The sequence below is a fragment of the Rhinoderma darwinii genome, chromosome 7, assembly GCF_050947455.1.
Source record: "Rhinoderma darwinii isolate aRhiDar2 chromosome 7, aRhiDar2.hap1, whole genome shotgun sequence".
In the NCBI taxonomy this organism is placed as follows: domain Eukaryota; kingdom Metazoa; phylum Chordata; class Amphibia; order Anura; family Rhinodermatidae; genus Rhinoderma; species Rhinoderma darwinii.
In genome coordinates, this window is record NC_134693.1 from 43,459,228 (window position 1) to 43,486,267 (window position 27,040).

At 41.9% G+C, this 27,040-nt stretch overlaps 1 protein-coding gene across 2 annotated transcripts in view; it reads right to left on the bottom strand.

The window, feature by feature from the left end:
* HS2ST1 (heparan sulfate 2-O-sulfotransferase 1) overlaps positions 1 to 27,040 on the bottom strand; it is a 134,621-nt gene that overhangs the window by 11,438 nt on the left and 96,143 nt on the right. For both annotated transcript variants that reach the window (XM_075833261.1, XM_075833262.1), the window contains 4 exons: positions 24,688 to 24,926; positions 11,208 to 11,293; positions 10,066 to 10,204; positions 7,892 to 7,989 (listed from right to left, as the gene is read on the bottom strand). In XM_075833261.1, coding sequence (XP_075689376.1) covers positions 7,892 to 7,989; positions 10,066 to 10,204; positions 11,208 to 11,293; positions 24,688 to 24,926 — 562 coding nt within the window. The remainder of the gene's footprint in view (positions 1 to 7,891; positions 7,990 to 10,065; positions 10,205 to 11,207; positions 11,294 to 24,687; positions 24,927 to 27,040) is intronic.

Here is a 27,040-nt window from a genome sequence, read left to right on the forward strand (position 1 = left end):
GCAGCTCCACACTTCTGGGTCCACACAATGGGGACTAAAACCTGCAACCCGTGCAGGTTTTAAAAATAGAGTATATTAGAAAGTTTATTTATTTCACAAAAGCAAAATGCTAAATAGTTTTTCTTTTCATCGGACAACCCCTTTAGGTACATTTTTATTTTTGTGTATACTTTGGCTGGTGGTTCATTTATGAAGATGGGTTTTTGACAAGAATGGCAAGAACAAAAATATCCAAGAAAATTTTGGCACACTAAAGATAAACTAAATTATATTCTTGAATGTCTAAAATGGGACAAAAGAGTTTAAAAACGTGGCTCTGTGTGGAAAACTTTAAAGCAGCCAATGAGACACAAGGCTGGCAGTGATGGGCAATCTGGGCAATAATAACGGGTATCACACCTCATTCCTTTCTTGGTACATACACGACATCTTCTTTGGGGGTACTTTCTTGATTCAGTTGAGGGAATTACAGCAATAAAATGTCGCTCAGTGAGTCGGATTCAGATTCTAATGGATGAGAGGGGTCAACATTTGCTAAAACAAGATCTTCAATAACCATTTCCTGGTAATCTAGAAAAGTATTTGAATTTCCTGCCTTTTTGTATAACACAAACGAGTTGTATGTGGCAGCCTGAAATAGGTAAATAACTAATTTTTTGTACCAGGTATAGGATTTTCTTGATACCTGGTATGGCTGTAGAACCTGATCAGCAAGGTCTACTCCCCCCATGTATTTGTTGTAATCAATGATTGACACAGGCTTTTGCTTTTGGGTAGTAGAACCTCGTTCTACAACATCCATTGTTGCATCAGTGTGGATCGAGCTGAGGATAAAAATATCCTTTTTCGTCTTTGTATTTTAGGGCAAGCAGCTCTCCGCTGCGAACACCGCCTGACTGCCCCTTTTTGTACTTTTCATTCACCAATGATTGTGGAAACCCCTGGCGGTTTTTACGAATGGTCCCACAAGCCCCTGTGTTCTTTTCGACCAAACTTTTAAAAAGGGGTATGCTTGTGTAGTAGTTGTCTACATACAAGTTATTGCCCTTTTCTAGAAATGGGGTAATAAGCTAACAAACAATTTTTCCACTTGTCCCTAGATAGGGGGGGCATCCTGGTGGGTTTAGTTGGCTATCTTTTCCCTCATAAATGCGAAAAGCTGATGTATACCCGGTTGAACTCTCGCACATTTTATAGAGCTTTATTCCAAATCTTGCTCTTTTAGATGGAATGAATTGTTTGAAGTGCAGTCTCCCTTTGAATTTTACTAGGGACTCATCAATGGAAATGTTTTGCGTGGGGGTGTAAATTAATAAAAATGTGTCTGACAACGCTTTGATGATGGGCCTGATTTTGTAGAGTCGGTCATAATCTGGGGCACTTCTATGGAGGCACTGACTGTTATCGTTGAAATGCCAAAATCTCATGAGCATTTCATAACGTGCTCTAGGAAGAATGGCAGAAAAGGCAGGGGTGGTTAGAACGGGACGGGTGGACCAGTAAGATCGAATGCTCGGTTTTTTAACAAGCCCCATCGCAAATGTGAGGCCTATAAATTTCTTCATTTCATCAATATCTGTTGGCCTCCATGAATTTTGCCTGGCATAATATGAACGGGGATTCTGAGAGATGAAATGGGAAGCATATAAATTAGTTTGGAAAATAATATGTTCCAGCAAATCATTTGTTAGAAATAAGTAAAAAAAAATAATTGGACCAAAACCTTCCACCTCCACATTTGTACCTGGGGTGGCATTAAAGTCAGGGATGAATGGCGCACCAGAATTTGAAGCCTCCCATCTAGTAAATGCTACATCTAGTGGCAAACTCTCTTGTAGGTTGGCATGCGCTTCTTCACTAAAATGAGGCATGTCACTTGTACTGGGCATCGTGCCCTGATTTGGAGATGTTTCTCCAACAGCCCTCTCTACCTGTCCTGTACTGGTCCTTGTATTTTTTGGCGATGAACCAGAATGACCGCTAGACTCAGAGCTGTCACTTTCGCTAACAGCAAAACCCTCAAAATAGTCTTCGCCATCTGACAAGACACTATCTTCACTGTCAGAGCATAAAAGGGCATACGCCTCCTCTGCAGAATAAAATTGACGGGCCATTTTATTACGTTTATATTTTTATACGTAAAGGTATATAAACGTAAATGGTATGAAGTTCGTTAATTTAATTAGAACAAATTAATTGACTGGCACAGCACTTCCTATCAAATTGATTACGAATATAACTTATACTACCCTAACCGTCACCCTAAATTATTACTAACTATACCGTAATAATTATTATTACTAACTACCCTAATACTAAAACCTAGCACTATACCCTAACCCTATATCCTACCTAACAAGGCAGATTAATGGGATTGGGGGAAATTGTTATGTGGTGTTTTTTCACTGTGTTTTATACTGTGATATTCACAGATCTGACACTGTCTCTCCTCTGTTTGCTCTCTGACAGAGCAGCAGGGGAGAGACAGTGTTTATATATACTTGGTCCCAGGGAAAGTTTGTTGCTGCAACAAACTTTCCCTGCGATGGCCATGATTTGTTACCATGACCAGGACCTGAACCTATCAGGTCCCGATCATGTCTCCAGGAGCAGAGGCACTGTCTCTCCTCTGTCGGAACAGCAGAGGGGAGACAGCGTAGGTTACAGGGAAAGTTTGTTGCTACAACAAACTTTCCCTGCGATGGCCATGATTTGTTACCATGACCAGGACCTGAACCAATCAGGTCCCGATCATGTCTCCAGGAGCAGAAGCACTGTCTCTCCTCTGTTTGCTCTCTGACGGAACAGCAGAGGGGAGACAGTGTAGGTTACAGGGAAAGTTTGTTGCTACAACAAACTTTCCCTGCGATGGCCATGATTTGTTACCATGACCAGGACCTGAACCTATCAGGTCCCGATCATGTTTACAGGAGCAGAGGCACTGTCTCTCCTCTGTTTGCTCTCTGATAGAACAGCAGAGGGGAGACAGTGTAAGTTACGTGGGAAAGTTTGTTGCTACAACAAACTTTCCCTGCGATGGCCATGATTGGTTATCATGACCATCACATGAACGGGACCTGAACCAATCAGGTCCCGATCATGTCTCCGGGACTAGAGGCACTGTCTCTCCTCTGTTTGCTCTCTGATAGAACAGCAGAGGGGAGACAGTGTAGGTTACGACGGAAAGTTTGTTGATACAACAAACTTTCCCTGCGATGGTCATGATTGATTATCATGACCATCACATGTTCGGGACCTGAATAAATCAGGTCCCGATCATGTCTCTGGGACCAGAGGCAGGTGACAGCAGCGAGATCCGGGTGTCAGCGCTATTCTGAGACACCCAGATCTCGCTTTTAACATCCACCGTGAATTCACGTCGGCACTGCACAGAGCCCAGCAAGTGCCGACGTGAATTTACTGTGGGCGGTCGGGAAGCGGTTAATGGCCATTTTTTTTGCACTGTCATGTGAATGTAGCCTAACTGACAAAGCTATATTGTGCAAATTGTTACATTTAGGTCTTATCTTCCGTATCCGTAAAAAAAAACCTGACCGTTTTTCATCCATATGGATGTCCGAGTTGGGTCCATGTGGTTTCCAAGAGTCATCCATTTTTCTCCTTCCTAGTTTCACTTTTTTTTAGCAACTGATCGGTGAAACACCAAGTTTATACCCATAAACTTCAATGTGAGTCTATTGTGCAAAAAAGGACCAGAATTGGGCACGCTGTGAGTTGATCTTAAAACAAATAGCACACGGATGAGAAATGCAGTTGTGCTCTTATAGGGATACCAAATATGTACGGTATATGGTTTTTGGAAAGTTGTGACTGTGACCCTGTAAATACGACATGGTATTTACACTGAAACCTAAGTGCAGAGATAATGGTCCTCCGGCTGTCCTTGTCCCATGGACTAACACCCAGCCATTGTAAGGGCATGCAATAAAAGTCTGAAGTACAGTAAGCCAATCTTAATTCCCAGCACCAACCCTATGTTCACACATTCATTTGCCTATAGCTCAAAACAACCAGCATACTGGAAATGGTCAGAAAAATTGCACGCACAGCTGTGTGTACATTCTGCAGACAATGGAGCACAAATTAATCCTGTAATAATAGGATGGCTTATCTACTTTATAATCACAACTACTTTCTAGCATCTTAGCAAAAAACAAACACCCCCCCCCCCCCAAAAAAAAAAAAAAAGAGTTTCGTAGCTATTTTTTTCGCAGTAGTGTAGGGATGTCACGATTCCAGAACTTGGACTTCGATACGATACTTTGTTTAGTATTGTGATTTCGATACCAAAACTATACTTTGCCAACAGTAATAAAAAAAAAAAAGTTCTTGCATTTTCTGATGTGAGGCACGTGGTGTGATAACGCAGTCAACTCCGCTATTGATTCCGTCGTTAAAATGGAAACCTGCCGGAATAGTGACGAAAGGAAACCAATGATATCAATGGTGACTGAAACGGAAGTTGTGGTTTCACTTTCCGTTGCGGGGTTCACCCGAAGGAAACCTCCGGCGGAATCCCGGAACGGAAAGCGAACGGTGATGTGAACAGGCCCTAAAGATTAGGTTTCCGTTTGACTTTCCGTTAAGGGGTTAACCTCCGACGGAATCCTCAGACGGAACCCCTCAGCGGAACGGTGATGTGAACACAGCCTAACACTATTCTATTTGTGGTAACGTAGCAACACAAACATTATGCTAATCCTACACTTCTTACACAGGCTGAAGAGCGTGACCAAACAAATTATCTGGACGTGTTAACACTATGCCACACAGTACAGCAGGGTTTCTTACCATTCATCAAGCACCCCAACAGCTCATGATTGTAGGGTATCCCATAGAGAGAATACCGGTGACAATTCACAAAGGCAATAATTATATAATTTGTCTAATACTACGGACATCCTGAAAAAACGGGAAAACTTGAGGAATGGAGTCAGGAAACCCTGTAGTACAACACATCACTGGAAAAGGAATATTTATAGAATTATTATTTGCAATAGCTTAATTTTATTTTTTATCGTTTGAAAATCTGTCCAAGAACTGAGGATTTCTTACACAGGGCGAATTTTTAAACCTCCGTCAAAGGATCGGTGATTAAAAAAAAGCCACTCTTAAAGATCTGACGGACATCCTCTGATCGTCACCGTTGCCTTAGGTAGCAGTGTTTCTGTAAGTGTCACTACAAGCGGGTATTAACATTTACATATGGCGGCATGAGCTATCAAGATCTACAATAGATTTATTGTTTATTACTTTTTCTTAAAGAGGCTCTGTCACCACATTATAAGTGCCCTGTCTCCTACATAAGGAGATCGGCGCTGTAATGTAGGTGACAGTAATGCTTTTTATTTTAAAAAACGATCTTTTTTTTTAAATGAATGGAGAGGAGTGCACGATGCCGATTGGTCAGCGTCATGCACTCCTCTGTACAACGCCCACTTGGTCGAAAGTAAAAGTACGCCCACTTGGGCATTAAGAAAGCTCATTACGTTGTGAAAAAAAGATTGTTTTTTTTAAATAAAAAGCATTACTGTCACCTACATTACAGCGCCGATCTCCTTATGTAGGAGACAGGGCACTTATAATGTGGTGACAGAGCCTCTTTAAATTTACACTGCTTATTTCCATAGACTTCATCTGTATATGTTTTCCTGATCACTCTTGTAGGCATCTAGAAATGGATGCTATTTTTCTTAAAAAGTCAGAATATGCACTTCAGGTAAACTATGCATCACTATGTTCACGTGTAGATACAGGGACAAGCAGAAGTTGGGGGAACTATGGAATTTAATGAAGACCGCAGAATAAGGAGGTTAATGGAAGCTGTAAATAATTGCCATCTATTCTTATTTTCTGGGCTTTATTAGTGTGCAAATTAAAAGAGAAATGAACGTGGGGAAAAAAAAATACACGGTAACAAAATACTGCGAAAGATTCAATGTGCCCTAAACAAAGGTTTCTATTAGTATTATGCAGTAAGGCCCCATGCACACGACCGTGCCCGCAATCACGGCCGGCCGCTGACTGACAGCCGCATTTTCGGGCCGTGCTCCCATACAAAGTATGGGAGAACGGCCCGCAAAATGCGAAAGAACGGACATGTTCCATAATTCCCGGAATATTTCCACGGCACGGACACCCTTCCGTAGTGCTACAGAAAGGTGTCAGTGTTCAATGAAAGTGAATGGCTCCGTTTTTGCGGACCGCAATTGCGGTCCGCAAAAACAGAGGTTTTTTACGGTCGTGTGCATGGGGCCTAACTGGTTAGCTGCTACAAGGTCCCAGAAAATGCAATTTCATGTCAATGTCGGCAAATATTTGTACTTTTTTTTTATCTTAACACATGTCATATACAAATACAAATCCTTACCTACCCAACCACATGGCCCTGGCAGAAGAATATTTTAACATTATTGTAGAAGACCATGTGCTACCGGTTTTAAAGGGATATTCCCATCACAGGCATTTATGGCTATCACAGGATGGAAGAGAATGGATGGAGCAGTTCTCTCCATTCACTTTTTTGAGAGTTGCGGAACATTCTCGACATGGTGTGGGTCCAAGAGTTGGGACCCCCATCTGTCAGACATTTAGGGCATAGCCACCAGGTATGCCATAAATGTTTGTGATGGGAATACCCTTGTAAAGGCTTGGTATCCTTGGAATAAAAATAAAAAAAAATGTTGTTTGAATAAATTATTAATAAGTAATAATTAAAAGTTTTAGGTGATTTAAAACAACTTTTAAATGGACTTTTATGACATTTAGTTTTTTTAACTTTTTAAGTTCCAGCTTCTATGAATCCTGTACACATAGAAGCTGTATCGTTCTCTCTAAACCGAATCAGTCAGTTTAGCTAAAATGATGGTTCGTCGGAGAGTGGGTCCTACGAGTCTGACATGAAGGATGCAGCTAAAAACGATCACATCTAAGTTCATCAACTTATAAGTTATTATTATTAGCTGGATCCTGCGTGTCTAAGACACATAGGACCAGCTTTGACCAGAGCCGGCAGCGCAGCTGACCTGGCGGAATTGGCTTTGTAACAGGTTACATAGAAGCTGCATCTTAAAAAAGTAAAAAAAAAACATGTTTAATAAAAGTCAATTTAAAAATTGTTTTTAATAACCTAAAACAATTCTTTATTAAAAAAAAAAAAAAAAAATTAGATTCAACGGTGTACATAGCCTTAAGGGTTTATAGATTATTGGATAAAAGTGCTTTTAGAAAGTCCGACATTACTTGTGCATGGCAATGTGTTTGTTTTTTTAAAAAAATAATTAGATTAAGTTTTGAGATCCGAGTCAAAAACAACGATGATTAACTAGTTCTTTACCTACTTTTATTTTTTTTAAAATTCGGATTAAAACAAGAAATGTAATGGACGGAGTGCTGATCACCGAGGGTTTAAAGGGTCGTTCCCATCCTATTCCATTTATGGAATATCCTCAAGATATGCCATAAATGTGTGATGGACGCAGGTCCCAGCTCTGGAACCTGCACCAATCTCCAGAACAGAAGTCACATGACCCTAGTCCCGCCTGGTTTGGCGGCCACTGCATCCAGGCGGAGAATGAATAAAGAGGTGGCTGCGCCAATTTTAATCTAATGTGTATGGGCAGGTTTAATCCACATTACAGTACAGCTCTGTACACTTTCTTTGCTGGTTAACCAACAAGTTTTTCAGCTTTAAATTAAACCTTATTAAAAAAAATGCCTAAAAACATAAAAAAATAATATCAAATAATATATAAACTGCACCAAGCGGTTTCTTTTATTGCCACTCTGCAGTACAATGTCAGGTTTGTTAAGAATAGATTACAGTGCAAAGCTTCTTAATTAAGAAGGTGAACCAGTTTTGTCTCCCTACCAGCACTCGGAGCTGTGGCCGCAGAAGAATGGGATCTGAAGCCAAAGTTTTTCCGGAGCACAGTCAGATCCTCCAGCTGCTACACATTCATCAAAGGTCTGAAAAAAAAGATAAAGATGTAATGAGAGGTGTGAATTCTTGCCAAATGTAGAACACACATTATCCATAAATTGAGAGATACTTTCCAAGTTTATATCAAATTGGGAAAAGGGTTAAAGACTGAGAATATCACATAATGTTGTTCTGGGTTGCCGCCACTCTAAAATAAACAAATACACACAGTTCTATATATCTATGTAACACACGCACACATTTTTGTGCCGAATTTGCATAAATTGGGAGAAAAAACAAACAAAAACGTGATGCCCAGTTTTTCATAGACATTAAAAGGCGTCACCCCAGATCACTGGGGGCCCTAATGATCATGAAGACAGGGGGTCCCGAACCCCAAGGTCCTCCTCACTGCACCCCTCGCAGTGAGGAGCTTGAATAGAGGGGTAATCGATAAGGTGCCTGCTGCTTCATTCGATGTTTATGGGACTATACTCAGCGGTTTCCGTCATTCCCATATAACTTAATAGAGCGGCAGCATGCATGCTCGACCTTCACTTCATTCAATGTCCTCCTCACTGTTCAACCGCAGCTAGAAGGAAATTAATGGATCGGCAGTGGAGGACCCCCGGTTCTCACAATCTGTGGGGATCCCAGCAGTGGGGGCCACATCAATCGGACAATTATCTACCATCATGCACATCCTAATGTCAAGCACAAATATGGATTGCAAGAGAACGGCAAACTGACAGGGCTTTACCCCACTGTGCTGCCCACCCTACCTACTGAACATGTACTGCAAGAGTGGCAGTCAGCACCCAAAAATTCAGTTTTTAAAATTTCACAAGAACCACAGGTCTTTTTAAAAAAAAGAATGCAAGACAAGAGGCAGGAGGATATGCTGGGGTAGGGTTCCCCAATATGGCTCTCTAGTATCAGAGTATTCCTGAAGCTTGGCACCAGGGTCAAAACCATACCAGTTAATAATGGGGTAAGACCCATGTGACTCGGTCACATATTTAAATAGACTTGATCTCTTTTAAAACCTGATGTGGCTCAACATCACCAGTCTTATTTGAAAGTGGTTTGAGAGACAGCCAAAAGACTGGGGGCTTGTGTGCAAGGGCAGTGATCCCCAACCACTAGGCCACGAACCTATACCGGGCCGTGGATCATTTGATACCAGGCTGCGCTATCCGCCTCGGTGGCTGCAGGGAATTCCAGGCGAAAAACAGCACCAAAATGTGCAGTTTTTCTCCCAGGAATGCCCGCTGTGGAAAACTCCTGCGCATTCAGCCGGCCTGCTAGCAAGCTGGCCTCCAGAGATTACGTTTTATCCCAGGAGACCGCTGCAACGCCGGTCACATGGGATGAAGTGTCATTCCAGGAGGCCAGCCCTCCTGACGTCATCCAGGCCGGCCTCCTGGGATGACGTTTAATCCCATGTGATGCCGCTACAGCCTGTGATTGGCTGCAGCGATCACATGGGATGAATCCTAGGTGGTTGGCCTGGAGGAAGAAACAGACTGAGTAAGTATAAGATTTTTTTTTTTTTTGAGATGCGGTTTTTGCGGCAGAATCGCTGCGATTCCGCCGCAATAAACGCAACAACTGCTATTTTTTGGGGTTTTACCTCCCCATTAAATTCAATGGGGAAACCAACAGCAAATAAGCAGCGTTTACGCGAATACACTTGACATGCTGCGGAATAAACCTCCACACCGCATGTCAATTTGAGCGTTTTTTCCAGCCAGTATTTACGCAGCATGTGGATGGGATTTGTTCGATCTCATCCACTTTGCTGCTATTGCATTATGCTGCAGATGTTCTGCAACGAATACCATTGCAGAAAATCCGCAGTATTTACGCATGTGAACTGACCCTAAACCCCCGAAAACACACACCACCCCCCTGCCGGTCTGTGGAAAAATTGTCTTGCATGACTGGTCCTTGGTTAAAAAAATGTTGGGGACCGCTATGCTAGAGGATCCATGAATGGCATACCTGTAAGTGATGTAACATCTCCCTGTAATGTAGCTTCCATATATTTCTGCTAACCTGACTATCCAATGTGACGTGAAGCAGCAATTTTCTTATCTGTACATCATTCATGCGTCTCGTACCTTTTTATCTCCTTGCTTCCTTCGACGCAGTCCTGGTCTGTAGTCATCACCAAATCGAAGAAAGTAGTAGTAGGAAACCAGCCTCTCTATGGGATCCCTAATAACATTTATATAAATAGGTTTCTTCTTCACTCCAAATCTAAAATATGAAACATTAGTAATAAATTAAAAAGGAAAAATAAGCGAGTGATCATTATCAAGCGGTAGTCCTAGTTTCTACACTGTAAAACATAAGCGCTGGTCCTGCGGGTCTCTGACACCCAGGATCCAGATATTATCGATCACATCTAAGTTCATGAACTTAGATGTGATCGATAACAGCTGGATCCTGCATGTCGGACACGCAGCACCATCGGTCACTGAAGCCGTCAGTCCTGCTGATCTGACTGATTCGTCTTTTCTGGCAAGATCCAGCTTCTATGTAATGAGGATACATAGAAGCGGTGACTCAAAAAGCCAAATTTTTTTTTTTAAATCGGAACCATTTAAAAAGTTGTTAAAAATGAAATAAAACATTGAATGTAAAAAAAAAATAGTTGCCTTCAAAAGTTTACACAGCTTTTAAGTGGGGGTAATGCTGCATTCATGGCTGGAACCTGTAAGGCCTTTCTGGAATATCCCGATTATGCAAAGACGGATTGTGAATATAAAGGCGTTTTGACCAGCAGCAGTTAAAATACGGAAGGTTGGTGTAAGATCAGACTTCATAGTGTCCGTCTGGACAGATATACAGTGATTAAGCCTTCGGATTCTTTGATTGGTTGTGGCATTTCGTGCCATTCCAGCATTGATAAGTATGGTTGTAAAATAATTTGCTACAGGGGTAAGGACCCAAAAAGACAATATATCCACAATAATGAACTCAAGCTATATTGTAATAAGGATGTATTTGTAAAATCTATGTTTTTTAACCTTCCTTAACCTAAGTGAACACTAGAGGGCACTGCTCCATAACCTTCCTGAATTATTCTGCAATGCCTTGCAGCCCCCTTGAAGTAACAAAAGATTAGCTTACGACTGCACAATTGTAATTCTCAGTTGTGGTAGAAATCTACCATGCTGTGATAAGAAGGATGAAGAAAAAAAAAAAGGAAAATTATTAAAAAAAACAAAAAAAAAAACACACAACAAAAACAACCTACTTTGCAAAGTCCAAATAGGAGATATGCCCATGGTAGAAGCCAGGTTTCATTTCTCTCCATGCACTTACATTCTTGACAAAGCGCATCTGGGAGAATAAAAGAAGAAATAATTTTAATGAATACAAATAAATAATGACAACAGCAGCTATGCCACATATAAGTCGTGTACAAGGGCTTCTAACAGCCACAAATAGTACTGTATATCCTTTTACGTAGGGGCCCACCTTTTATATACAACGAATAAACGTTTTTAGTGTTAAAGAAAAAACGAATGAAATAATTACAATCACTCTCAGAAAAAAAGCCAAAACAAGTGGCAAGCTCAATTCTTGCACTCAGCCGGAGATGGGAAAATGGGATGGAAACCAATAGTTCTCTGGGGAACAGCAGCGGAGGATGGTGATGTCGGATGTGACATGTGTACCTGGCATACTGAACACTATTTTATAAGTCGCTTCACATGGGGAAACCACTTTCTGCAAAACGCATTTTATTTTCTGAATCAGAAACCACTGAATAAAGAATATTAGATCAGTCATCAGGTGAAAGCAGGATAAGAAAAGAGTGAGATATAGCTTCTTTGTGGAGTCCGCTTATCTTTGGGTACCAAATTTTGTGTTCACATTCACGAGGGGTGGTAATGGCGTGATAGGGAAAACCTATTGTAATTACATGTGGACTTTGTTGTGCTTTCACCTCAATGTCATGTCACTGCAAAACCACATGTTCACTAGCAGTTTTAGGCCTTATTTACACGAGCGTGTTAAACGTCCATGTGACGGCCGTCCCACGGACCTTTTTAATTCAATGTGGCCGTTCACACAGCCATTGTTTCAACGGACCGTGTGAAGGGTCCGCGAGAAACTAGGACAAGTCCTATTTTTCACGCGTGACGCATCCATCCATAGACTCATCTATGGGGATGCGAGACATCGCATCCACAGCGCAGAGCACGGATGCACCTCAGAATGAAAAACTTTTCACGTCCGAGATGCGCCACGCACATGTAAAGAAGGCCTTCAGGCGCTGAAGCAGCGGTAAAAGATGCATGTAGGTACATGTGGTTTTGCTGCAGTGTGGTAAAAAGTGACTAACCCAAGTAAATGTACCCCTACCAAGGGGAGATATATTGGGACTAATAAATATATATATTTATATATATTTTTTATTATATGTAGGAATGAATCCCTTAGTTTTGCAGTACACATTTGCATGTATAAAAATGGATGCAGTGATAACTGCCTATAAATAGAAACAGAGTATAAAGTACAGCAATTAATTAAAATAATTGTTGAATCCTTCTAGGGAAATGAAAGTGTTTGTATCTGTGTGTGAAGTGTTAAAGCCCTTTTTATAGTTATTAGTAAACTCATTTTTCATAAATCTTACACATTTTATTCACAGCAATTTCCTACTTTTTATAGTTGGTGTTAATGAGATTAACATGAAAGAGTGACAGACACGTCTTACAGCAAAATAACAAAGTTTCTTCGTCTTCTAGGATGCCTACTTTCAAGCAGTGTGTGTGTGTGTGTGTGTGTGTGTGTGTGTGTGTGTGTGTGTGTGTGTGTGTGTGTGTGTCTCTTTAAATTGAACATAAGTGATTTAATGTCTGCTTGAAAGGATATACCATAAATGCCTGGGATGCCAGTCCCAGAAGGGAGACCCGCACTTGTCAGGAGAACAGACGAGGTGGCCACACGCCAATCTCTACATTGAAGTCTATGGAAGTTACGGGAAAATCTCAGCAAGCAGGACTCCGCTTTTTGTGTAACTACCACAGACTTCAATGGGCCACTTCTCCATCGGAAATCGGTTATACTGATAAGGGGCGAAAAAGAGGGACTGGCACCTGTCAGGGATTTATAGCATATCCTTTGGATGCTATAAAGCCTAAAATGGGAATACCCCTTTAATCTTTGCCATTTTAATTATTTTTGCATGTTTTTTTATATTGAATCGCCTTTGCGTGTTCCTTAGATAGCTTCCTAGACACTTCCTGTTTGACACAATGCGGGTGAATTGATCAACGGCTGTACGCCAGTATCAAAAAGTTACAGTAAAAAGTCAGAGTAAAATATCACTATGGCAGACTTGTTAAAATAAGGAAATCTTCACGATACAAATTAAATATGGACATCAGTAACCTAATAGAGCTATACTAGTGGGTACAACAACCACTACACAGCCCCCCAAAAAGTACCTAACCAGGAGATTGAAAAAAAGGCAAAAAAAAAAAAGCACATCCTGATTTTGTTGCATCTCATGACCAATTTCAGCTATTCAGAAGCTCTGATATGAAAGGACCCGGTAATATACATTTTATGGGATGCCTCTGTACCCAAAAGTGTAGCACAGAAGAAAAAAGCAGTATGTCGTCGCATACCCCCGAACATATGCCAAAAAGACACTCTTTTGGCATATGTCCGGTCAATAGATTCCTATGGCTACATATGGCATATGTGCCAGAAACCCTCCCCAGTGTATATGCCGAATGTAGTGACTAAACAATGTGCCAGTCTTACTGGCTGGTGGTGCATATTTATACTCTATATGCGCACTTCTGTCCCCTGCTTTAAATTGGGGAACAAGGGCTACGTTTTTTGGGGAGCCTTATACAAAAATGAGAGCAGACTAGAAGTGGTGTAGTTGCACATAGAATTGAATGGGTTTCTTTTTCAGGCTTTCACGGCCATCCAAGGACAACATCTGCATGGAGTTTGTATGTTCTCCCCGAGTTTGCGTGGGTTTCCTCCAGGTACTCTGGTTTCCCCCTACACCCCAAAAACATACCAAAAGTGAATTTAGATTGTGAGCTTTAATGGGGACAGTAAGGACCTCTGTACGGCGCTGCGGAATATGTTGGCTCTATATAAATAACAGGAATAGGTAAATAAATAAGAGAAAAACAAAAAAAAAAAAAAACTAGTATAAAATCTATCAAATGTAATAAATGAAGTAGGGGAAGTAGGTAAACTTGTCATTTTCTGCATTGGAAACATGAACCCGTTACTGTGATGTATTAAAAGCAAAACCAGAAACTTGTTCAATTTGTCAGCTGGAGACGATTTATGTTTCTAAACAATTCCATTTCCATTATGGAGGATTTCTATTCCCAAGCTGATTACATCACGTATAATAGAATGATAAAAAACGGCACCTGCCGTAAGTAAGCTCGGCAGTGAGATTTGCTGAAAGTTGTGGTAGAAAAAAACAACAATTAGGCAACTTTTTTTTTTCCCCCTCAATTTTCTTTTTGCTAAAAAGTGCAGTAGACGCTTGGCTTACACCTTACAGCAAAACTGGACTGCAGAATCTGAAGTCTTCCCTGGATTTACAAACAGCCACGAGCTCTGAACTTGAAAGACCTACACATGGTTACACGACACCCGCAGACAAAACACACGGCTCTTCCAACCGCACTGACAGACTTTGTATGTATATCAGAATTAGAAGTCAGAATCTGCATTAGGCAAATCTACTGTCTGATAATTTGCGCCTAAATCCTGACAGAATCCACAATGTGTGAACGTGGCCCTATAGAATATTTGGTATATAGTAGTGTTGACTAGAATAAGCCATCAATATTAAATCTCAGAAAACCCATTCAGCAATACAGAAGCAGGGACGTGTTGCTGCATGACTAGGCAGATTAGGGCTTCAGGAGTCTGAGAAAGCTGGGTTACATCAGCGATCGGAGCTGTAATGGGGCTACGTTGCTTGTTAAGCAGCCTTCCTAGAAATAGTAGAATAATATGAGAACAACTCATGGACTTACTATTTAAAGAGCTTGAAATATATGACAGCACATTGAGGTTTTGCACTTAAAAAGTATGTCAGTATATCAAGGGTGTGGAGATTGTGTGAAGAGTTAGGCTATGTTCGCACAGAGTATTTTGCAGGAGGAATATCTGTCTCAAAATTCCGTTTGGAAGTTTGAGGCAGATTTTCCTCTCCCTGCACGCCGATTTTCGCCAGCGGTCATTGAGCGCCGCGGGCATAAAACACCATGAAATACGCTTTCTCTGCCTCCCATTGGCTTCAGAGGTGGAAACGCCCGAAGATACGGCATGTCGCTTCTTTTTCCCGCGAGGCAGTTTTACTGCTCGCGGGAAAAAGACGCCGACGCCTCCCATTGAAATCAATGGGAGGCATTTCCGGGACGTTTTTGACGAGTTTTGTGACGCGGTTTCCGCGTCAAAAAACTCGGCAAAATACTCCGTGTGAACATAGCCTAAGGCCTCTTGCCCACTTCAGTTTTTTTTTAGTCAGGGTGCTATCCATTTTTTTAACCGATGGCACCCTGACACATTATTTTCAATGGGGTCATGCACACTTTTGTTGCTTTAATGGAATTGTGCGGCCGTTCCGTCAAAAGCGGACGAGTAGGACCTGTCCTATTTTTGACGGAACAGTCTCGGCCTTTTCATTGATTTGGTCCGTGAAACAACGGACTGCACGCGGAAGCCATCAGTGTGCAGTCCGTGTTTCACGGATCCGTCATTAGCGTCCGTACATCGGCCGACGGATGTGTGCATGAGGCCTTAACGTCCTCTTACACGGCACGTCCTGGGCCGTGTAAACGAGCGCCGATCAACCAGACAGCTCATTGATTAGCGCTCATTTGCTTCTTTAACAAGGAGCTGGTATTGGGACGAGCGCTCGTTACTCCGATCGCTCATCCCCAATCATTATCATCATGTCGGCAGCACGTCTCCCTGTTTATACAGTGAGATGCGCTGCTGACAACGCCAATAGTTTTAATTTCTAAAACGATACGATCAGCACATGAACGAGCTTTGGCTCGTTCATCTGATCGCTGCCCTGTTTACACAGAGAAATCATAGGCAACGAGTGTTCTATGAACGAGCGTTTGCCCGATAAATGGCCGGTGTAAAAGGGCCTATACAGTATGCCCAGAGAAAGCATGGTGTGTGTGTGTGTGTGTGTGTACATACATGTGTATGTAATGTTTCCATAGATTCACTTCCTCAGTAAAAGTTGTTCATTTACATGCGTTTGTTATTACATGATCCTGAGGTGTAGATGGGGGGGCACTCGGCCTTGGCCAGGGTATCAAGACACAATGCTAGGAAAGGGAACAGAATCTTTGCCCTGAGTGAAGGAAAGTCTAGCTACTCCTAAAGGGAAAGTTATGCAATTCCCTAATATATTTATATAGGTTCATAAAATGTGGGACTTTACAATACCAAACATGAGGCAGAATAAAAAGATGAAACAAATCCTTCCATTCATAGCCTAATAAAATAAACGTATAATAGTATATTTTCAGTAGGAGTGTTACATGAGCAATTACTTTCATATTCTAAAGGCTTTATGGATTATATTGCATATTAAAATCTGCTGAAAAACAGACAACCCCATGAAGAAAGAAACATGGAAAATATTATATTTTTTTAGATTGTTCCCGCATAATACGGCAATATCTGCTCCCTTGTCTGTTTGTCATATAAAATGATTAGGTACAAGGCACAGTGTGTGTGCTAAAGGAAAAAATAACAATATTCTGTGCCACAAAGAAGAAATACATAAAGACTAAAATAAATGGAAATCAAACAAATGACTGCGTACCAGGAATTTGTTTGAGAGAAAATTCTACCACAAAAATAATTGCAGCAGAGACGGCAGACTGGGAATGTACTATACAAAATAATGTACTAAATATAGTATGTAAATGCGAATATAATATGCTACAAATGTGCCCTTAAAATGAAACCGTACCAAAATACATCATAATAGATGTATGTACTTAAAAGGGCTTTTCCCATGAGGGATATTTATGACATATCCACAGGATGTCAAAAATGTCAGATAGATGCGTGCCTCAACTCTGAGACCCACACCTATCTCTAGAATGGGGCCCCCTAAAACCCGTTCTACTGCTCTGTGTTGTGGCTGGCGCGTGTGATTCCAGACCATGAATTACGGAAACCGCGTATTTTGCTGAGCTACACCGTTTTCGTAAGTCCCATAGGACTGAATGGTAGTTACAGAAGCAGCATGGCATGTGAGCTAAGCTGTTTCCTTAACTGTCATTCACTACTATGGGAGTTACAGAAACAGCGTAGCTCAGTGAGCTACGCTGTTTCCATAATTCGTGGCCGGGAATCACACACTTTAGCCACAACACAGAGCAGTAGAACAGGGTTTAGGGGGCCCCCGTTCTGGAGATCGGTGCGGGTCCCAGAGGTGGGACACGCATCTATCTGACATTTATGACATATCCTGTGGATATGTCATAAGGTCTCTGATGGGAAAATCCCTTTAAAAGGGGTATTACTACTGTGCACCTATTAACATGTTAGGTTATAAATGTTTTATTGGTGGGAGTTAGATTGCTAGGACACCCACCAATTAGTAGAAAAGGGACCCCAGTACCTCCTGATCTGTATGCCCGCAGGGGTTGTATTGGTGGTGGAGTATACGCACATCTAAGGGTATGTGCACACGATAACGTCAATTACGGCTGAAATGAAGGAGCTGTTTCCAGGAGAAAACAGCTCCTGCATTTCAGACGTAATTGCATATACTCGCGTTTTGCAAGGCGTCAATTACGGACGTAATTCGGAGATGTTCTTCATTGGATTCAATGAAAAACAGCTCCAATTACGTCCCAAGAAGTGTCCTGCACTTCTTTGACGAGGCTGTTATTTTACGCGCCGTCTTTTGACAGCGGCGCGTAAAATTACAGGTCGTCGGCACAGTACATTGGCAAACCATTGAAATGAATGGGCAGATGTTTGCCGACGTATTCGAGGGTTGTTTTCAGACGTAGTTCGAGGCGTAAAACGCCTCCAATACGTCTGAAAATAGGTCGTGTGAACCCAGCCTAACTATTGGTGGTACAGAAACTGCTGAGTGCAAAGGACGTGCTGGTAGGGAGGGACCCAAATTCTAGCGAGCAGCCGGGGTCCCCCACCAATTAACATTTATCACCTATGCCATGGATAAGAGTTAAACGTTTACAGCTGAAATACCCCTTTAATTTTTTTTATTTTTTTTAAACCAGTATTACAAAATATGTTCAGTGATCATAGAAAAAACATAAAAGCACTTGGCATGTCTATGACGAGACCTCCAATAATTTATAATTTAATGGTAGGGGAACAATGGACTGTACATTTTGCCTAAAATACCTCGGCGGCTTTATGTCAGTCACTCAGTAATTAAAGCAGTTTCTGCAAATGAAGTTTAGTCATTGTGTAAGGATAACGTATTCAAGATCTCTACTTATATGTTACACTCCCATGTAGCAGCCGCCGCAAACCACAGCTGGTGGACGGGTTTTCAAAGAGATTGTAAATTGGCTGCAGAATTTTGGGAGGTAAACCGAAGTTTTACATGCAAACCATGCGGCCAGTATCACTCTTAGGGCTTATTCAGACGAACGTGATATACGTCCGTGTCACGCGCCTCGCACGGACCTATATTAGTCTATGGGGCCGTGCAGACAGTCCGTGATTTTTACGCAGCGTGAGTCCGCTGCGTAAAACTCACGACATGTCCGTTCTTTGTGCATCAAGCACCCATTGAAGTCAATGGTTGCGTGAAAATCACGCGCACCACACGGAAGCACTTCCGTGGGATGCACGTGATTCGCGCAACAGCAGTGGAAAGTATGAATGAAAACAGAAAAGGACCACGTGCTTTTCTGTTTACAAACATACAGAGTGTCATAATGATGGCGGCTGCGCGAAAAGCACGCAGCCGCGCACCATATTATCATGACACAAGGAGCTGTTAAGTGCCTTTTTTGCACACGCAAAACGCCGCGTTTTTTGCGTGCGCAAAACGCACACGCTCGTGTGAATCCGGCTTCAATTGCAGCGTGGTTTTGTGGGTAAAACTGCTGTTTACCTGGAAAATCGTACCTACAGTGAACAATTCATTGGAAAATCCTGCCCAATGTTGGCCACCGCTGCTGTGTGGGACCAGACCTATTGTCCTTCAGTGGGAAGTTTCATTTACTTCAGAGGATCAATATTTGCCCTGGTTATGTGATGCTGACATAATAGTACTGTAATGAGATGGGCACCTGTGTGATCACCACATGACAGATTTTCATCCTCTGGAGGTGCGCAACAAAATTGATACACAAAGTGTATAATAAAATACCTGAAAGCTTCCCCTTCCCTTACAAAACAGCTACCACGTTTTATTATACAGTTGTCTACTTAAGTTGCTGCAGAACAATGGCCACATCAATGTACTCTGATGACTCTACAAAAACCGATGCATCCATAATGCCCCAAAATAAGAACATTTTACGCTATATTTAAAAAGTTTGTCTGTTTTGGACATACCCTTTCCATATGATCTCATATGGAGGTCCGCAAATCGTCCCCTTCTCAATTAGCCAGAGTCCCAGCACACATTGGCTCTTCCTCTCTAGGACCCAGATTGCCTGTGCATTACATGGATGGCCCAACAACAACCAATAGCTCAAACATTTAAAAAAAACAAAACAAACAAACATTACAAAACACAAAAATCAAAGACTCCCGTACAGTTACGTTGTAACCGCCAAGGTGTTAGCGCATTGCAACGTAACTGTAAGTGACTGTGATGGTGCGGGCTCAGAAGCTGAGCCGGCACCATCACTAGCGGGTGTCAGCTGTATAATACAGCTGATACACTGCTTTAAAGGCCAAAACCGGAGCTAGCTATGATCCCAGAGGATTAACCCCAAAGATGCCGTGGTTAATAGCAACCGCGGCATTTATAATGTTAGAGGGATTTATCCAATGACTAAATATAAAAATTTCACTTTGTTAGAACAAACAAAAAAACATACAAAAAAAGTTTCAATTGACTATATAAAAAAAAAATAATAAACAAAACCTCCTGGGTTGATATTGCTGTTCCATATATGTTACGGCGCCCCCTGGTGTTCTTTCAAAGCCCTCCCAGAACATCAACCTAGTGTGTCCAGTGCAGATAGGCACACATGCCCAGTAGCTTAGTCCCACCACAATATACATAACCATATGCAACCAACAGGGCGTCCTTCGCATACCCCCTGTATAGATACTAAATAACCACTACGAATGCACAATTTCTTTAAAATCACCAAAGAACAAAAAAATACAAACAAAATTTACACAAAAAGGGCCCAACATGATGCTGACTTGCCCGTAGCCCTGCAGCACCTGACAATGATGTATTGCAATTGTATTCTGCGCATAAACCACTGACAGTATGATTCATTTTAATATAATAACATTGCGTATTTTGGCATATCAATTGTGCGGATATTCACAAATAACCGAGACAAGAGGAATGTGCTAAGAATCCAACACCGTTCCATCCCAAACACTGCAATGAACAATTAATATCATTCAGCTTCCAGAATCTTAACAAAAAGTCTTAATTAACCAATTCCACCAATGTCCCTCCATCTCAATGTGAAATATATGTGACGGATATAGACAAGGAGATTGAAATCTTGAGGTAAAATCCATTACCTCAACAACACTTCTAAGTCTGATCATCGAGATACAGAATTACATATAATGCCGCACAATAACACACGGCGCTTCATGGCGTACCGGCTGCTGATTGCACCGCAAGCTCATAGAGAGGTTTGATAACAATCTGATTGGATGATATATTCGCATTCAAGTGATCATAAGTCTCAGGAGCCAGAATGTTCCCGTGGTACTGACTATTTATTTTTATAGACCGTAAACTAGGTTACGGTTGGAGGTGGAAGAGGAAGAATTTAAATCCGCAATGGAAAGGATCTAAGGAATCACTTTTAGACATGAAACATATGTGCACTCTGCTGAGGTAATTCATTCATAAAAATACTTTGTTAACCCATTACACAAATGTAGCAATAGGCTAAAGACAGATACTTTGACCATTGAAAGAACTTTGTGTAGAAGAACTAGACTAGCTTCACTCAAAACCTAAACATTTATTCAACTGTCACCTCTCCAGACAGGCCTGTTATAGAAAAAAAAAATATGTATCCCCATGAAAAAACAATTCTGGAGCATCATTTCTTAGAACTCTACATTGTGCTGTTTCTCGGTTATTCCACCTAGAAATGTATGAATAAATTGACAACTGGTTGTTACAGAAAAAGGGTGTGCTTTTTTCTCTCTCCAGAAACAGTGCCACTCTCTATGGGCGAGGCTTTGCAGCCAACTCTTTCAAACCCAATTCCCCTTGCCAAGCTGCTTTCGTTGTTACTGTGCCTACCTATGATATAGAGCAGAGGTGCCAAACACGCAGACCGCATGTGGAACCTGAGGCTGTCATCTGCGGACTGCGGGGCACCGTAACCTCCCTCAGGAGAGGAAAGAGCAGGCCAAAGGACTGCACCGGCGAATGACGAAGCCCCTGACGTCCCTGTCCATATATGGACAGTGACGTCAGGGCCTTTCCCAGTGCCAGATTCCCAGAGCAGAGCTTATACTAGCGCTCTGCTCCGGGACTCCTGCTCTGATGAAGCCCCTGACATCACTGTCCATATATGGACAGTGATGTCAAGAGCAGACCTGGAGTCCCAGGAAGAGCGCTACTAGTGCTTTGCCCAGGAATCCGGCTCTGTGGTTGCCCCTGACATCACTGTCCATATACGGACAATGATGTCAAGGGCTTCTCCAGAGTTCCAGAGCAGAGCCTATACTAGTGCTCTGCTCTGGGACTCCGGGATTTCCCCTGACATCACATTCCGGTCCAGGAGGACCCCCTGACGTCACCGTCTATGAACAGAGACGTCAGGGGCTCCTCCAGCAGGGGTATCCCCAGCCTAAGCGTCAGCAACGCTCTAGCTGGGGATACCACTCCTAGAGGGAGCCCAAATGGAGCTATCTACAGGTGTGTGTGTGTGTGTCACTATCTACAGAGGTGTGTGTGTGTGTGTGTGTGTGTGTGTGTGTGTGTGTGTGTGTGTGTGTGTGTGTGTGTGTGTGTGTGTGTGTGTGTGTGTGTGTGTGGGGATCTACAGAGGGCACTGTGGCACGATCTAAAAAGGGGTTGCCCATTCTTCATATTCTTGCGTCTGCCAAACGCTGCCAACTGAGCAGCCAGACTGCATTGTTAAAATAAGCATGTGGAGTAAACTCGAAAATATCCGTTAAGTTTAAACCTAGCGCTATTATCGTAATGTAGTATTGTTATAGTAATGTAGTATTATTATAGTAATATAGTATTGTTATAGTAGTTCAAATAACTAATTGATTAATAATAATTTTATATTGTATCAAATTTGAAAGTAATGTGGCCCCCTCCTCCCCTCACAGCCTGCAGGATCCAGTGTGCGCACCCATCTTTCCCGCAGGACATGGCATGTTGGGCCGAGCGATGGCTGGTAGGCCGGCATGCATGTGTGCTGCACAGTGAGGTGGCTTGACTGGTGTGCGGAGGAAGGTGAAGACGCAGCCGATAGTGGGCAGTTCAGGGGATGAATGAGTGTGGAGAGACTGCTGAACTCGCTGCTCTGAGGAGTGCTCCAGCCCCCGGTTCAACATCAGTGGCTTCTTTCTGAAGTGCCCTCTCCCGCGGGTCCATGTTGAGAAGCCGCTCGTGGTTCAGGGCTGAAATTTCACGGGTCTGACAAAAATCTGAATTGTGCTTCATTGAATTGGCAAATTAAATAGATTTCATGCGATTAATGACTTCGTGCTAACTACACCTTTATTTCCGTTAATGTCCACCATTTTATTTTTAGGTCCAAAATTATGTGCAGGTTTTAGAAAATATCTATAAAGGGAGCTCTGTTTTTCTAACTTGATAAATGATATAATTAAAGCTGCATGCAACTATCACTAGGGGGAGCTAACTATGGATTTATACAGATAGCCATCAACCTGTATCAGCAGGTCAATATGGACAGTGATACAAGCACGGGAAGCAGTTCAGTGCCAGTCCCCTTCCACCATGTATCCGTGTAATTCGGTCTATGTAGACAGGAAAATTATCTTGTTACGTTGCTCTGATTCCTTTACACAGAGAATAACTAAAATTGCCTTTAAAAAACAAAACAAAAAAAACACAACAACCCCTACCAAATGGGCAGCTGTCTACAGTTCAATCTTCTATCGCTAGAGCGTCCTGCACTAAAAGCCCAAGCGGCGACAATATCCACACCTACAGATTTACATGACATGACACCATAAGGTTTCCATGTCCCATAGGGAATGTAGCGTTTAGGCACTAAGAACACGATATATAATACAGACAATAATAAGAAACCAGTGGCTATAACACCTAGGGTATGTGCACACGTAGTGACCAAAAACGTCTAAAAATCCAGAGCTGTTTTCAAGGGAAAACAGACCCTGCTTTTCAGACGTTTTTTGACCAACTCGCATTTTTCACGGCGTTTTTCGCGCCGTTTTTTACGTCCGTTTTTGGAGCTGTTTTCATTGGAGTCTATGAGAAAACAGCTCCAAAAACGTCCAAAGAAGTGTCCTGCACTTCTTTTGACGAGGCTGTATTTTTACGCGTCGTCGTTTGACAGCTGTCAAACGACGACGCGTAAATAACAGGTCGCCTGCACAGTACATCGGCAAACCCATTCAAATGAATGGGCAGATGTTTGCCGACGTATTGTAGCCCTATTTTCAGGCGTAAAACGAGGCATAATACGCCTCGTTTACGTCTGAAAATAGGTCGTGTGAACCCAGCCTTACACTGACCAGAAGACCAAGGAGAACGAATTCCTCCAGTAACTAAATATATTTTAGAATACTGTTCTCCCGATTTGTACACAGAGGATTTTTGCATTCATATACTTTGCTTTTAATTTGTAAACTGTACTAAAAATGACAAGCACATACCGGTTGCTCCGGCAATACGTACATCTAATAGCTATATATAGAGCAGTGTTCATAAAAGTCCCCTATGGTGTATAATGAAAAACAAAAAATTCTCCAGAACGGTTTTGCAAGGCCAGGGAAATCATGATGCTGTTTTGGGCAGGGTGGCAACGCAGAGCAGCAACAATGATCACTAGAATCAACTTTATGAGAATGACTGCCACAGCCTTAGGCTCTGTTCTTATCGGAGTTGGAGGCTTCGTGAGGACACTCTGTTACAGACTCTGTCAAAAATGACGGTAAACATAGTACAATATGCTGTGCTATTTTTTCTGGTAAAAAGATAGACATGAAGTAAACCTGCCAAAACCCATTAAAGTCAATGGGGTCGGTGCCGTTGTTTTCAGTCGTGTGACAGATCCATCACAGCATTGAATTTTATTTCTCTGCTATGACCGAATACAACATCTATATTCTTTGCGCAAATGTGAACGTAGCCTTGATGTGTTCTCATCAACCGATAATGTCAGAGTTATTTTTCACAAGATTTCCACCAACCAATGTACATAACCCAATGCAAAACCAAAAAGTCACAAATCTCATCTACATACACAAAAAAGTAGTAAAAAAAACAAAAGACAAGACAAAAAAAAACAACGTTCAGCCTCTTGGTCAAATAATAATCGTACCTGGTCTTGAAGCGACATCACAGGGTTATTTTTGGTTGTATTGATGTGAAGCACGTGATATTTGTTTTTTGCACATAGGTCATAGGCAATGTTTGTGAATGAAGTGCTGGCAGTCTTAGGCACTCTATTATAAATAATCAAAATGTCATCATCTTCATCAAGTGGGATGTCTTGTCGGGATCCATCCATGGAATGGCGCTGTTCTATTTCCCGTACTTCATGGCGTGCGATTGCCCTCTCTAAAATACATGAAGGTAAAGAGGTATATGAGTACCACGGACATAATAAAAACCAAAAACAGTAGCCTTACACAAGTGTACAGAATAGGTATACATTCAAGAGCAGCTGTACACTGCTTGGTCGGACAATTGGTCAATACTAAAATCTTCAGACCATTCTTATAAAATCTATATATCAAAACACAGACATTTTCTGAAATACTGAAAAATATCTAAATTATATATTGGATTGGAACCGCTATGTGAGAAATCTGCACATCTATAGTGTGGCACAATAGCACAAAGGACACCAGAGCATAGTATTCACCATTCATGGCCATTGCATCTAAATACTTCACATTTAGATCACTTATTGTCAGACAAAACCAGAGATATAGGCACTCAACTCAAAAATTTGTCAAACAATCAGGAATTGCTGGTCCAGCCAAAAACAGGGTTAAAAGCAAATGTTCAAAAATAAGTGGACCAATATGTAAAGTACAGAAATATGAAATTTTATCCTGAACGAACCCTTAGTCTCCGGAGCTTCATGGGCGCCATACAACAAAGGAAAACCATGCAGTTGCTATGAGGTCATTGGAGAGAGGGGGCCCAGTTTTTGCTACTAGTAGACAAGAACCTGTGCAGGACTCCCCTCTCCAGAAGAACTGCATTATTCCAAGGGTATGAAGTATTGGCCCAAGGGTCAGGGAAAGGGTGTGTAACGGGAAACAAAAAACCCTTCAGTCCTGGGTCTTAAAACCTGGTACCATAATAAAGAGCCCATCTTTAGTATGGAACTCCACTCCCCTTCTTTGTACACCACTGTTAAGGTCAGTTCACATGGCGGATTTTGCTTGGCAGGCCCCGCCGCAAAATTCGCAACTGAATTATTCCTGTCGTCGGCAGGAAGATTCCGCCTTCCATTCACTTTAATGGGAAGTCCGGGCAGGACGCTTCTTTTTTGCGCTAGCTGAAAAAAAATGCTAGTGGGGAACAGAAGCGTCTGGCTCCCATTGAAATAAATGGGAGGCGGAATTATGCGGCAGAATCCGCAGTGGATTCCTCCGCATAGATTCTGCCGTGTGAATATGCTCTTAGGCTCGAATATTTCCTACACTGGGAAAAACGGTGTGGGTTTCATTCACATTGTGTGAGCTGCATTTATGTCAATCCAGTTCACTACAATGTAACTAGTCACAGAGGTTAAAAAATACAGCAGCCAAAATGCAACACAAATCGCGTGGGGACGTTCCAGAAATCTTAAAATGACAATAACGATCTTAGCAATCACTAGGAATGTCTTCAACTTTATAAAGTTAGGACGGTTTGGCTATTAATGCCATTCTTAGCCGAAATTAATAGCTTCTTGTGAAGACGGGAATAGTCTTCTAGTTACACAATACATGCAGGTGCATAACAAGGTTTCCCGTTAACAAGAAATCAACAAAGCTATTACCACACCACTAAATATACTGTCTAAGCATATTCCCTCCAGGGATTTAATGCCACACTTTGAGAAATGAAAAACAATAAATCGGAGAGGCGTTTAGTGTAACATGCTGCTCTCAACACTCGGTCCCAATGGGCAAGCATCTCTAAGCTTTACCAATGTGCAAAAGCGATCTAGATATTAGATTTTGTGATGTTCCAAATCCCCTTTCTTTTTTATTATATAACACATTCTTCGTCTGAAGAGTGACGTGAGAACCAACTACTACATTTAAAAGATGGGACACCCCTGTCCATATATGGATGTCGTAGAGGAGGTCCCCACGCTTCCTCCAGTGATAACATCTGATCGTTGGAATGGGGCCAATCAGCTGATTACTAGGGCGACTGCATTCCAAGAAAGCATTCTCAGCACAGGTTCCCTTTTGTTAGGGCTGCTGTTGGATGTCCTATAAATGCTATATAGAAGTCCAACTGCACCTAAGAAATGGGCCCCATTCAGTAGACAAGAACAAGATCCCTTTGGGTCTTTAAAAACAGATCTCCAATAGTTTCTAAAAAGAGTCAGGACTGATTGAGAGGATTCACAGAGGTGAGGCAATTTTCCAGCCTCTTGATTGGTTAATGGGCAACCTACTCAGTGTTATGTGGCATTTGCACGTTCAGTGGGCAGGTCCTTTGGC